The sequence below is a fragment of the Nannobrachium achirus genome (genome assembly GCF_963921795.1).
Source record: "Nannobrachium achirus genome assembly, chromosome: 2".
NCBI lineage: Eukaryota > Metazoa > Chordata > Actinopteri > Myctophiformes > Myctophidae > Nannobrachium > Nannobrachium achirus.
In genome coordinates, this window is record NC_137811.1 from 56,062,779 (window position 1) to 56,077,655 (window position 14,877).

General features: G+C 43.9%; 1 protein-coding gene across 2 annotated transcripts in view; it reads left to right on the forward strand.

Annotated features, from left to right (window-relative positions):
• The window catches only part of eif3ea (eukaryotic translation initiation factor 3, subunit E, a), a 51,658-nt gene extending 40,556 nt beyond the window's left edge, over positions 1–11,102 (forward strand). For both annotated transcript variants that reach the window (XM_080748022.1, XM_080748023.1), the window contains 4 exons: positions 3,180–3,289; positions 9,011–9,113; positions 9,608–9,742; positions 10,956–11,102. In XM_080748022.1, coding sequence (XP_080604148.1) covers positions 3,180–3,289; positions 9,011–9,113; positions 9,608–9,742; positions 10,956–10,991 — 384 coding nt within the window. In that variant the 3' untranslated portion in view covers positions 10,992–11,102. The remainder of the gene's footprint in view (positions 1–3,179; positions 3,290–9,010; positions 9,114–9,607; positions 9,743–10,955) is intronic.
• Positions 11,103–14,877: the final 3,775 nt, after the last annotated feature.

Genomic DNA, 14,877 nt, shown 5'->3' on the forward strand with positions numbered 1-14,877 from the left:
AATCATTATGAACCTCCTCTCCAAGTCTTGAAACTCTAGCCCCTATGGTTTGCGAGAGACAAATAATTGAATGTGAGTTTTTGCAATTCCCATTATAAGTCAATGGGGAAAATTAATTCACTAATAAATTAATATCAATTAAACTATAGAACCTTTCTCTTAGAAAAGTAATAGCCCACGATTCCCGAGTAAGCCGGTCGATTTGACATATGGCGCGAGTGTGTGGTGGCAAAACTGTGGGACTAGTGGCGTGCCGAAGTTTAGGCTACATACACACACAGACAGACCCACACGGCCACGTATAGGGAGCCTGTGCTTCACACAGCTCCAAAAATAGATTCTTTGATATTACAGCTTACCAAAATGTTATAGCCTATATTCTTTAAAAGTTCTCATTGATTTTAGCTTATTTTAACCTGCTAGGAATATATAACCTCTTATGAAATATATAAAATGTATGTTTAACATTTTATCAGTTTGAGCTACACTATAATCATGAGGAAAACTGAGGTAATCATTCATGTATTGACTATGCCCAGGAGATGGGTAATTTAGGCCCTCTGGTGTTTTTTTCTTTTTCTTTTGGTGGTGGTGGTGTGGGGGGGTTCTGGAGACCCAGTCATTGGATAGCAATCAGATTTAGAGGCACAGCAGGTGTGCTAATTGGTTCTGTGTTCTATGTTCCACTGAAACCTGATCCCCCAGTTCATTCTTTGCATACAGGCTGTAATTTAGATTTCCCAAATGATTTGATAATTTGGACTGCTGAAGAGTAAAGGACTAAACTTGGGGTTGTTTGGCCCCTTTTTCATCTTTGCCTCTTGACGATAAATGTGTACAATGAAAAACATCTGGCCTGATCAAATGGCTCTTTCACTGTAGTAAATGTTTATAAATCATGTCAGTGGTTTAGTGAAGGTTCAATTTCGTTCTAATCTATCTTTATGCTAATACAAAGAGTCTGCCGGTTTCCAAGTCACCATTTAACAAATAAGAAGCCTATAACCAAACTCATTTGGGTGGATTCGTTTTTACTTCATAATATCCTTACAAAATTCTCGTTCGGACAGAAAGAATTCCAAGCATAGCCTCTGAGAAAATGAGATTTTTCCTGTGCAATTGCCTCCGGGGACCATCTTCAAATGATGACATGTACTTCCAACAATATTAGAAGTGTATCCCATTTCAGCTCAGAAATGACACACGACCTCAATCTTCGACCTTGTTAAACACTTGCACGCACTTTTGTAGAACTCTCTGGGTCGGTCCTGACCTCGCTCCACAGGGATGTTTTTACAAAGACTCCGTCTTCCCCTGCTACCATGCAGGTCAACCCAAGTTATTCCAGGTGCTTTTAGCACCGGCCTGGGAATAGCCAGGTAACTGTCATTATCAGAGCTTACCCAGTGCATTGAAAAGCCCTCGTCAAAACTTGTTTTGTCCGCACGTAGTTGTGGCAAGATGGGTGGTTACGCTAAGGGTTTGACTGCATGCAGCTTCAATGCATTACCAGTGATGGTCTGCAACCATTTTCACAAAATGACATCGTGTTTGAAAAGCAATAATGGTAAGGTTTTTTTCTTTATTCCCCAGACACTGACACATATTTGACGAAAAGGAACGCCACTCAAGGGTTTAAAAGGATGTGTAGTGCTGGTTGAAAAGTAAATGGATACCCCATAGGAATGGATGTTTGTAATTTATACATTTAGAGTCACTGAGGAGAACAAAAAGGCTGTTAGTGACAACCACCTATTCACTGATTGCCATAATAGCCAGATTTGGGTTTAGTTTTCTTCACAGTACACTTTGCAATGGTTGGAGCCAAGTTAGCTTGGTTTGAATTGTCTTGTTTAGGGTGTTCATGTTGTTGTTTTTTTTCACCCTCTCCGTTCCCATCTGGAATCACTGTCAGATGTTGGATTCTTGCATGTCCAAGAAAGAAAAGTATAGCCTACCTATAGTTCAGATTGTCCATAAAAGGCCTCTTGAAGCCCCTTTCAGACTTTGTTTAAGCTTTGTGGTCTGAATCCCAGATGACAGTAATTAGAGCACTTAGCTGTTCAAAGTTTATCAGCCTTAGATAAGCGTTGTCATAGCTGAAATGTGCATTGCCTGATAGCGCCATGTAGTTGGGATTTATTCAAGCAGAACTCTGGGTAGATAGCAGCTTTCTAAGCTTAAGCAAACAAAGAGTTGGCAATTCTTGGAGAAGTGTTTGAAGATGGAGTTCAGTGATTTGAAGTGGTACTCAAAGGATAGTTGGAGCACAGCAACAACTGTGGAATGTGAGCATTTCATTCAATGGTACCTCTTGGGGCACAGCTGGGTCATGAGCATTCACCATCTAGATGAATCGTCTGATTGCTCCTTTTTGCTCCTTTTGGCTAACGTCAAAAGTCCAAGCTAAGCCATATTAATCTGTGTAGCTGGCCACAGGTGATACATGAACTGCAGAGGATCCTATGTCCCTACTGTGGGTGTGTGCAGAGTGGAGGTGTTCATGTGTCTCAGTGTGACCGTGACGCCCTTGAGAATATGATGGTGTGTAAATTGGAGGTCCTGCACAGTAGAATTGACACAGCAACACCGGAGGAGATGAAGGGTGATAAGTCACAGCCACTGTTGTCAGTTCAGTGGCTGGCTCCATTCTTGCATTCTTGTTTCATGTGGAGACCGTGGAATTCAAAGATATGTGGTTGATTTGGAGCACCCTGAGTGGCCTGGGATTACTTTTTTTTTAACAGATGGGGCTTTCTCCTTTTAGGCTTGTGCCAAAGCAAACCGCTCTGTAACTTAAATGTGGCCAAAATGGACTTCCCTACCCCATTCACTGTGCCTGTATCTCAAAAACTGTGATTTAGTTTTCCCTGTTCTGTTTTAATTTGACTTGGGTTTCAGTGAATTGAGTTTTCCCACAATTGAATCAGACTTGAATCCCAAAAAAGGAAAAAGAAGGAAGCTTGTAATGCTGCACTTATAGTATGGCTCTCAGGGACCGTTGAGTCAGAAAGACCCGATCTTGATTGCCTCAGCGAGTCTCTAAAAAGCTCTGTAGTCTGTCCTCATTTCACTGTCTTAACCTTCCAGAAACCTTAGTTTCAGCTAGCCTATACACTGACTGAAATAACTCTTGGTATAATATTTACAGTAACGTTAACCTATTCTCTCTCTCCTAGGTTCTTGTGAATGACTTCTTTCTGGTTGCTTGCCTTGAGGACTTCATTGAGAACGCCCGCCTCTTCATCTTTGAGACTTTCTGCAGAATACATCAGTGTATCAGCAACAGGTCAGTCACTTGATCAAATTCCCGAGCGAAATCTCTCATCTCATTGTTGGTATTGCAGGAAGGTGGTCTATTCGTTTTGTCACTCTTCAGCATAATACAGCAGAACCCCTCAAGAGTATGAGGATGTGCCCTCTGCTGTGTGTGCTATATCGCTAGGCTTGTTTAGTGCAGGAAGTACGAACAACAGCCTTGTGATTTAGTGGAATGTCCCGTACAGATAAGTGTTTATTGCCCTGTTCTCCCTAGCCGAAAAGACACGCATGCGCACACACTCGCACACACGCACGCACGCGCGCGCGTATGCTGATCACACACTAAGAGATTAGGCATTTGGAAGTTTAAGTACTACCAGGTCTCCAGTGCCCATTCTGCTCACTAGACATTAAAGACCACCTGGGTGAGCCCAAACCAGAGACAGGTTTCTCCCAGGAAGAGGTCAGAGTTTAGAGATGGCCTCAGACCTTCCCAACCATTCTGCCTTTTTTTCTGACATTTTTCCTCTGGGTTGTATTGGGTCAGGGGGTTCTGAAGGGGCTCTACTGACCCGAGTTCAAAACACAGTGTTGTGACATGAAAAATAAATTAACCTTGGACGTCCACCAAAACCAAGAAATTTAGTCAATGCTAATTATAGTGAGCATTAGAGGGGAAAAAAGAGATTATAGTAATTGTATGCAATTAAGAGAGATTATATGATTGGGCTGCCTCTTTACATAAATTTTAGAAAATGACAAATATAAAGATGTGTTTTCAGAGCATCCACCCTTCCTGACTATTAGCCTCTGTGTTTGCATGCCTGGATTTTCCTATACCATGCCTTAGATCTCCGATATCATGTTAACTCGTACATAAGTAGGTGTCTTGTTTAATCATGATTACCTCACTGTTGTAGAGTACAAATGGCCCTACGCATTGAGAAAGCCATATTCGCATTATATTGCCCCTCAGGCATATTTTGTATGTTCAAACACTGAAGGCAGGCTTGCATTTCAAATATGCTACCCTGAACATATGATGCTCAGTGGAAAGAGGGAATGAATTACTTCTCTTGACACGAAAATGATTGCATTGACTGTTATATAGAGCTGTGGAGGTCTGTAGTCAAGGTTGAACCATGGAACATGATCGGGCTCTGTCGAAATCTCCAGTTGCAGATTGTCTGGAATTGATTAGGAGTCCTGGCTCTTTTTGGCAGTCTTACTGCAATTGGATCCATTTACTTGTTAAAGACCACAAAGGTTAGTGGTAACATCGAAATAGGAAGTTGAACGGTGATTTTTCTACTTTTCACTTTTTTTCCCAGTATTTTCAGGTTTCTTTGTTGAGGTTTCTACAGCAGGAGAACACGTTGTGGTCAGTGTCAGGGATTTCCCTGTTTATTTTCGGTGTTATGACAGAATGTGTCTATTTTTGACAAACGCCCAAATTCAAAGTCATTAGTCCTCTACCCAGGAGCCCTTTGCACCCAAGCATGGGCCCGAATGAATTTGATGCCTGTTTTTAATGAGGCCATTTTTACAGCCTGCTGGCCGTGATACTTTCACAGATATTTGCTCGCTTTTTGCCCATGGCATGGGACACAAAAGTAGACCAGAATTTGGCGTAATTTAGTTATTTTATGCAGTAACTAGGCTTATGTAAAACTTACTGTAGGCAGTGAAAATGTGACCCTGTGATTCAAGCTTGCACTCATAATTGCACACACACATCCTTTTGTCTAGACTTTTTGAATGTCCCAGTGTGTGTATTTCCTCTTTAATTTAGTTTTTATTGTGTGATTTACTGGGATAAATCCTTTCTAACATTGATTTGTTGCTCGCAAGGCCCTTCATCGACCTCAAATGGCACACTTGTTCTTTGACGTTTTAAGTAAGTGCCAGAGACGGCTGTTTAGCCCTTGCTAGGCTAGAAATGGTGTGAGTGGACAGTCTTTTCCCATTGCCCAATTGTATTTTGTTCACTGGCAGTTGGACGGATCTAGCCAGTGTTGTGTATTTGGACCTAAAATGGAGAATCTTTCCACCTCACAATTGAGTCATTAGAAAGACCACACGGTCATTTCGGTTTTCCCGAAAAATCAATTTTACCCCAAGCTGAAAGCGGGGCTGCTCCAAATGGCTTGGAATCTCCAAATGCTATCATATGGTAGTGTTTAACAATGCATTCGTTTTAGCCCAGCCATGTTAAGAAGGGGGCTACTCTTTTAAGAAGGACCCCTTCCCTCCTCCTCCTTCTCCTCTCTAACCCATTTATACCCCTACGTCTGACCCTTCTACCTTAGTGTGAGGTTGGTATTGAGACACAGAGGAGTCCTGTAGCCTGAAGTCGAAAGCTCAGGAGCCAGAGTGAGTAAGGGGTCGAAATGAAAGTGATCCCCTCTCCCCCAAGGAACAGGGGCATGGTTGTGTAAAACAAAACCAGTCATGGAAGCTGTCTGCTTGGCTTAAGGGCCAAAGGATGTCAATAGTTTGGGTTGTGTAAGTCCGGCACTCTCTCTTGCCCCTCTCACATCTCCTCACATTGCTTACCCTTCTCTCCCCCTGCAACTTGCTCTTATTTTCTCTCCAGGGTCTATGTAGGGCTTGTTGAGAAGGACCTGCCTCAGAAAGACTGCAAGATAAAGGCTGCCCCTCTCTGAAACACAAATGCCCTTCCTATGAGGAAAGCATGGCCTGATTTTCCCTTTATAAATTAGATTAGAGATCTTTGGCTGCTGCAGGCTAGCCCCCAGAGCCTTTTGGGGGTTCTCTGTAGTCCTGCACTATGCTGGATAGATTACGTTAGGAGTGGTTAAGGGGTTGATGAACTCTTTGACGGGTGAACTCGATTGTGTTTGTTTTGATGTTCATATCTCACTGGGGCTTGGACTGACATGTGCCCCCACTTTACAAAATTGCCAAACAAAATACCCAACACCCCTGTGCAGAAATCACTTAATCACCGGGATAAGCTGAAACCAAAACAACACTTCTTTGTTTTTGCCCTTTTATTATTTGAATCCTCAGTAATAAGTGTGAATGCGTCAGAAGTAGGCTAGACTTGACAATCGTTTTAGAGATTTACCGGTACTGTTTTCCTTACGGTTTTTCACAGTTTTTCTACTGGCGAGCAAGGTTGTGACGGATTATTGTGTACAGCCATCCTCAGATTACCTTTAACAAATTGGCTTTGGCTGTGAATATGCACTGCGATTATCCCTCAATGAACCATTTGCAATGCATGGGCAGCCATCAGGCATACAGGCTTCTACCACAAAACGCTGCCCCATTCTGACAGGAGGCCCTGCATTGGCCTCTCTGGTGTTAACGGTGTCACTTTGTGATGGCAGACATGTGTTAGCCATCACGATCCCAACTCACGTCACTTGACAGCCGACACTTTCCACGCTTGTTAGGTCCCAAATAATGATCCATAAGAACGATTTCTTTGCCAAGCATCATTTTCCACAGGTTTTGCAGAGCCTACGCATAATTGTCCGTCCGGCGGAGCTTAGCGGGTCGAATCACGTCTCTCTGAGTGGCAGGTTGATCAGCCTCCCTCCATGCTTCTTTACTCCTCTGGGCTGTTGAGGTTCACATGAATCAGTGCCTAACTGGTGTTTTTCTGTCCTGCTGTCCACCTCCTCCATCTCTTTTCTGTGGTGAAAGTGCTGATAGATCATGCACTGTCATTGGGAGACCACACTCTATTTTGTCTATTATGCTGAGGTAATGCTATTTATTTGTTGTTGATGTCTTAACGACCCTTCCAGACACTGATGTCATTTCAGCCCCCTCCTGTATGTGGTTTTTGCTACAATTGAAAAAAAAAAAAAGAAACCCAGTGGGTTTGGATGATTTTCTTTTTTCTTCTGTTCGAGCCTTGAGGTAAGGCAAACATTATCGTAAATGAGATTACTTTCAAGGGGGCATTTACAAGGAAGTAGGTCTTAAAGAAGTCCGGGTCTTGGAGCGACGGTTCAAATCGTCCCGCTGGCATTAGCGGTTGTGGGATGCGTCTGTGTGTGGACCCATAGCGTGAGAAGTGGTTTGGTCTGGCCAGGTTCTAGCTTACTCACTGGTCTGTTTCACCCAATGAGACTCGCAAAATGTGATTAATGGACCAGGAAGTGATAATTAGTGGGGTAAATTGTTTTTATACAGACCTCATAACCCCTGTTATTTTGCGCACACATACACACACATAGTAAGTACACTCAGGCCGCTTGCACTCAAATTAGTAACCTATTTTCCAAGCATGTGTGTTAATAAGGTTTGTTCAAAGGTGGAGTGTGTGTGTGTGTGTGTGTGTGTGTGTGTGTGTGTGTGTGTGTGTGTGTGTGTGTGTGTGTGTGTGTGTGTGTGTGTGTGTGTGTGTGTGTGTGTGTGTGTGTGTGTGTGTGTGTGTGTGTGTGTGTGTGTGTGTGTGTGCGTGCGTGCGTGCGTGTTAGGTGTCTTTCCTTTGAGATGAGGAGTAGGGTAGCTATAGTAATTGTGGGCAGTGTGGCGGGCAGAGGGGGCAGGGATATTTATAGGCCCCTTATATGAAATTGGGGGGGGGGGGGGCAGGAAACGTGGGGAGGGGGTCTAGATGGCGGTATCAAGGGGGTCTAGTTATTTTGAAAGCCACAAGGGAGGCCAGCTGCACTCTTTGGATCAAAGAGTAGCGGCCAGCACCCCCCACCTCCCTTCCTCTGTTGTGACACATCCACGTCCTGCTGTATCAAACAGCGGCACAGGCTGCAACCTGGCTTTCATTTTGAGGGACAGTAGCTGGTCCTGGGCTGGTGTGTCACACACGACTGTAGGGACCAGGTGGAGAGAAGCGGGTATGTCCAGGAGAGAGAGAGAGGGGGCGATCAAAGAGGAAGGAGAACAGACTGGGAACAAGGGGGGAGTTCCACTGCCTCTTAATTGAGTTGGCTTCAGGAGTCTCTAAATCAAGTGTTTCACAAATATTGGGTCATGGACATGTTTCTTATGGATCATAGATATATTTAAGTTTTTTTTTACCTTTCCTACATACAGTATAATAGATTAAAATCTAAAATCTTCCAAAATTCCAAAAGATTTCTCACATATTTTCCAAAGTAGGTAAAACGGAAGATATGCCAGTTTTCGCTTCGCAGCATGTGTGTTAGTTTGTAGAGTGGCTATTTCTCTTTTGGGTCTGGAGCGGAAAACGTTTGGGTACCCATGCTCCCCTTCCTGTCAAACCCATGGAGGTGTTGTCTGTCTGCTGGCATTTTCTCTGTTTCATGTTATACACCCTTCTGCCCCAAGTACAAGTCACTGTCACTGGCTCATTAACATTGTCACTTTAATAGCAGCTGCTCATTTAATTACGTTGTCACTTAATTGGCTACAACACATAATGTTCAACATTCATCATGTTGATGTCTAGTATAAAGTTATGGAGTTAGTACATTCAGCCACATATTTTGTTTTACGCACTTTTGGGCAGAATTAACACTGAAGAGTACTGCGTAGGATATTTGTAAGCCCACATAGGCCCATTTCTTAACCAAGCAATGCATTCTTGAACCCAACACACCATTATCCTCTAAACTTAGTACTGAAACAGCTCCTGAGAATGTGTTGTCTAAACAAGCAGTAAACACAAACCCATATTGCATGTTCGGGGGATCTGCCCTGACACCGCCTTGCGCCTACTGTAGATAAACCCCCACTACCGCTTCTGTGTCTTCCTACCTGATCATGTGTGTCTGCCTCCCTTCCACAGCATGCTGGCAGACAAGCTGAACATGACGCCCGAGGAGGCAGAGAGATGGATCGTCAACCTTATCCGCAACGCCAGGCTAGATGCCAAGATAGACTCCAAGCTGGTAAGACGCCCCCTGTCTGCCTCCTCAATCAATCAGTCCAGGACTTGATTGATTAATCAAAGATTCCCCCACCCCCCTTTCTTTCTTCAAACTGGGGACCGTTGCTTCCACATACTGTTAGGCGTGACCGTTGAGGGAATATGACTAAAATGTACCTTTATTTATGTCCTGATTTTTTTGTAATTGAAGGGTATATTATGAGGACGTTGTAACCCACCTCTTGAGGTCCCCAGCTCAGAGTTGGTCTTGCATGTTTTGGAATAAGCATCACAGCACAGGCTCTCTGTAATCAGCAAATCATACCCCAACTCCGCTGGAATGACATAGAATTATCTACAGTACAGTAGATGATGTGAATGCGACCTATTCCACCACTGTTTTGGTGTTCATGGCTTCTTCTTTTTTTTTTTTTTTAGGGTGTGTCTTGCAAGACCAAATGTGATAGGCTTATTTGTCCTGACCGTGTGTCTGTTGCCACCCTCTTGTGTTCCTAGGGTCATGTGGTTATGGGGAACAACGCTGTGTCGCCGTACCAGCAGGTGATTGAGAAGACCAAGAGCCTCTCGTTCCGTAGCCAAATGTTGGCCATGAACATTGAGAAGAAACAAGCCCACAGCAACAGGAACGAGGTGAGCATGACGCACCTGCACAGCAAACCTATAGGTGAACCCTCGTCCTTAGCCAGAGGCCACCAACCCTTCCTTGACTGATCACATGGCTGGAAGGGCGACATGAGCACAGAGCAGTTCAAAGCCTCTCAAATGATCAGCTCGGGAGAGCGGGGCCCAAGAATGTTGATGAACAACCATCAACAAAAGCTCTCTTTACACGAAATAAACCAGTAAGAGCAAGTTTAACAGAGCTAACGCTTTCATCCTTCCATTGCCCTTCAAAGGCCTAATGACAAGGTAGATTCCAATGCAGCCGTAAAACTAGGCCCAAGCTCTGTGACTCAGATCTGCAACGTAAATAAGGTGGACTCACACTCAAACTGGCTCTTGGTGAACATTACTCAAAGCCCTGGAGTTCCCTGCACTTAGGAGCTCCCGCAGATGTTTGGCTGTGGATGCTGTCATCCCAGTGCGTGTGTTTTGATGTTGACCTTGCGCGGATGAGTGGCATGTTAGGCCGTTGAAACTACTACAACTACCCAGAATGTCATAATCACACATCCTCTGACCTAGCCCTCCCAACCTGCCCTCAGCTCCTTGAAGTTGGTAAAGAGAGGCATGTCAGTAAAAGCGGATTGATGCATTAGCCCCCCACCTCACTGTCCTTCAGTCTACACACGCAAGGGCCAAGGCCGTGGAATTACAACGTGCACATTAAATGTTCACTTTTTAACTGCGCAGCTCTAGAGAGGGTATCGTTTGATCTGCGCAATTACCATCCTCCTTATTGTTTGAATATCTGCAGCGGGAGAGCTGCTATAACCCTGTCCTGTAAAAAGCTTAGCCCCCCGCCCCCCTTCATTAAGGAGTTTTTTGTAATTAGACAAAAGAGGCTGCAAACAACTCACAGAGCACCATTACATCCTGCTGTCCTCGGGGCTACAAATCACTTACATATAGAGTGCATTTACTGCCTGCCATCTGGGTAGGCTGCTGAGGGTCCCTGTCAACTCTCACAACCACCCCTTGTGTAACGATGGAACACACACACGCACAAACAACGTTATACATCTACAAGAAGGAAAACGTCATGTTAAATGCTTGCACGTGTATCTTGTTTCTTTTACGGATTTTTCTCTCACAATTAACAACAAAGTGTTTGTATCGATCATTCTTGATGATCAAAACGAACTCCTTATATGTTGATGTTTTCTTCATCTTTATGTTTCAGACTCCTAACTGGGCAGGTCAAGAAGCTGGATTTTAGAAGCACATAGAAGACGGATAGAGATTTTTCTTTTCGTCCCAGTTCTCCATGCTGCTACATCCTGTTTTGTTTCCCACTTGCCCCCCAAGAAGCAGAGTACTTTTTTACTGATTCAATAAAAAAGAAAGACCTAAAACCATTTTCACCCATGATTGCCTTATTTCTGGACATTACAAATGGCGGTTTGGGTTTCAGTGGTCAGGCTTTTTTGTATTGGTAATACTTGATGAAGTTTTAATGTGTGTATTGAGTCACTGAGTGGGACGGCTAAGACTGTTCTGTGCGATGCGGCCCATGTATGCGCTGTAATGATGAATGGGTGTTTAGTCTGTCGGTTTTATGGTGTTTTGGTGGTAGATTCACCGTAGCGGGCAGTCTCACTGAGTGGGATGTGAGATGAAGGGGGCAAGCGGAGGTGATGTACAGTTACTAGTGGTCATACTCTCTGCCAGTCATCCTTCCCATCTGAGGACATGAGGGAGCCATAAAGAACCATTAGCCAGACGGACACAATCATTTTAATGTCCTGCTCCCCCTGTTCTCTACTTTCTGCTCGCTCACAACTTGCTTCTCGCTCCCCTTCCTCTCTCTATCACAACAGCTTACAGCCCCAGCTTTTCATTCCCCTTCTCTTCCTACTCGATAGCTAGTCATTTAATGCGCTCTGTCTGCTTAAATCCTAGTTTATACATAGGACATGGTCATATGATGAAGTATAAATATGGCTTAACCCTAACCTCCTCATGCTCACATTGAACATCTTTTGGATTGTCAGTGCTGACATGACCATCGCCAGCGAGGACCAAGCGTCTTCGTCAAGGGCTGCCAGGTTGACCGCTCTGTGTCTTTGTCGAGGGAAGGAGAGCAGCTCCCATCCTTGCTGCTATGGCACCCGGGGCTCGGAGCCAGACCATTCAAAAGCTGACGTCACCTCGACTCCCGTGGACTGCAAAGGGCTGCTGGTCAAGATGGAGGAGGGGGAAGAGAGAAAGAGAAAGATGAAGTGAACAAAGTGATTGGTTTACCGGTACACTCCCCCCCCCCCCCCCAATGACACATGAAAATAAAAGTCCTCTAGGCTTAAATTATCGCATTCACCTTACCAGTGCACTCTTAGATGTTGTTTTAGAGAGACGTCCAGACCAACACCAGGCCTGTGGTTAACAGTCCTCCCAACCACAATGTCTGTCACTGCACTCTGAATAAATAAATAAACAAAGTCAGGAGAAAGGTCACTATCGGTTTTGGCAAGGAAACATCCATGGTTCTTTTTTTACATATTGTTAGAGGTTTTCCCCCCACAAAAAGGGTTTTGCGAGCAGTTCCAGTGATGAAATGGAAACTTGCATTGTATGTGTGTCTGTGTATGTGTGTTTTATTGCTTGAGGGTAGAAGTCTCCCTTTCTCTAGTGTCCCAAGTAAAGACCAGTGTTAAAAAAAAATTGTTAATGAAATGTGTGACTAAATAAAAATGTGTTTAGGGAATATGGAAGGCCTCTGTGGGTTTACCTATCTAGACCTACCGGCACTATGATATTTCACAACTTCTGTCATCTAAAATACAATTTTCTGTTTTCATGTTTCTTGATCTGAAATTTTCAGGACGTGAGATGGGCTGAATGTACAGTACATGCAATTATTATGTGATTGTCAGGCGACTGTATATAGGCTACAGAGTTAGAAACGGGCACACAAAAGCCTTGAAATATCCCATCCACATAAAAAGATAATTTCCCAGAATAAATAAAAGATTAAGTGCCACACCTAGTGGTTGAAATGGGTAGAGCATTTACAAGTGCTATTACAATCAGGACATGGCAGCATTTGCTGACTATGATGATTGTGGTCCGGAAATGTTCCCAAAATAGTCAAAATATAGTAACCTCGTTGTTTCGTTCACGCATCGCAGACTTTCCCCTTTCTTAACATCGCTGACACATTTAATCCATGCATTTTTTTTTATTTGCTCGTAAGTATTCCCCCTAGGCGATTTGCAGAGTTGACCTACAGCCAAATGTTGGATATCATTGTGGAGTGGATGGATGCCAAACCCCATGACTTTCCCTCAAGGTAGGCTGGGTCTAACCCTGCTTTGGTTCCTGCAATCTCAGTGTCAGTAAATGAGAAGGGGGTTTCTAATGAGGATCATTATCAAACAGGTTTTTGGTTTTAGGCCCAATAGTAAAGACCACTGAACAGCCTCAGTTGTCCATGTTTATATGGTGTCACGCAGGTCAGCACGTAGTCTTCGGCCTTGAGAATCGTAAATAATTGAATAATATATATCCTTTCACCACAATTACAGCCTCCCCAACAATTAGACCACTAATTTTGGTGCATGGGGCCAAGTCCAAAGATGTACAATAAAAGGCCCACCTCATTACTCACATTATGCAGATATGTGCTTCTTGGCCAACCTTTAATTATTCAATCTGCGAATCATGAACAAAAATGGGGAAAACTGATACTTATTATTACGATATGCAATAACCAGTCTTTGGTCACTGAACTCCCCTCCAAGTGCACAGTAAAATCGGTAGTTGTGTAGTTGGGTTGATTTAACTCTATAAGATCTTAAATAGGCCTACTCTTGATTTAAGATCTAACCATTTTCTAAAGAATACAAAAAAGGAAGCAGTTTTGCTTCCATCTGTATACACACACAGACTCTGAGTTAAATTAACAAACAAAAACTATTCCAGTGCTGGTCTACTGCAGATGTGTAGTCTACCAGTGGTTCTCAACCTGTGGGGAGAAATGTCATCTTCACAATCACAATCATAAGTAAAGGAGGGAAAAAACAGCCCACTCTCCTCTGGCCAAGGGGAGTACTTCTTCTTGCGAGCAGCGCCACCGATGGAGAACCCTCCACGTGACAGACGCACACACGCACGGCGTTAGCAGCTATATGAGAAAGAAGAAGCAAAGCATCAGGACCAGTTGGTCTCCCTGCTACCACACTGTCTCTGCACAGCAGCAGCAGCAGCCAGCAGCGCGCACAGACAGACAGACACATGCATGCACACAGTCCAGCACAGGAGATCTGACGGGCTCTCGTTCTCTCCCTCCTACTCCATCTCCTCAAAGTACACACGCTATTACATTAAACAAGTTTACCACTACACTGTTCGACTGGACACGTCAGGAAAACACTCCAGGTAAATGGAATAAGAAGCGTTCACTGATCAACGCGTGAGAGAGAGAGAGAGAGAAAGAGAGAGAGAGAGAGGAAGAAACCCCCCCTTCTTGTTGTTCCTCTGCTCGGACCTCTGTTCTCCTCTGAAGAATAAGTTTTCACACTAGAAGGGATGCTGTATGTTCCCAACCCGCACTTCTTACACTCAGAGGGAACCTAAAAAGTTGACCGAAGCGGATCTACTCCTATTTAATGCAGGTATGATGCCGTTGCATTGCATGGAACACGGAGCATCTTGAGACCATTACGCGTGGTTTGCTCTTTTTTTTCTTTTTTTCTTTTTTTTCTTTTTTTTGGGTATCATGCTTTTGAGAGCGTAAAATGTGCATGTGAGCCGAGTGCATTGCCTTAATAACACTTCTGCTATTGTTACAGAACATTAAACACGTACACAGAACAGTGCATGTAATCTCGTTTATTTTTGCCATTATTTTGGGTAGGTGTTGATGTTGATCTTGTTAAAACTGTCATCATAACCCTCCTTTTTGTCGTTGTTTTCCGCAGCACTCAAAGGGTCCCACTTGTGACTTAAGGACCAGCGCGCTTCAGAAAATGATTCTAATCGGCGGTGTGATACTATATCGCCTCTCGTTTGATGTTTGACACATCGGGATCAAGCAAGAAGCTGGAGGACGCTGAACCGGAGAATCCATCCCAAAGCCCCCGCTGGCACTTTTTTTTATTCGAGTC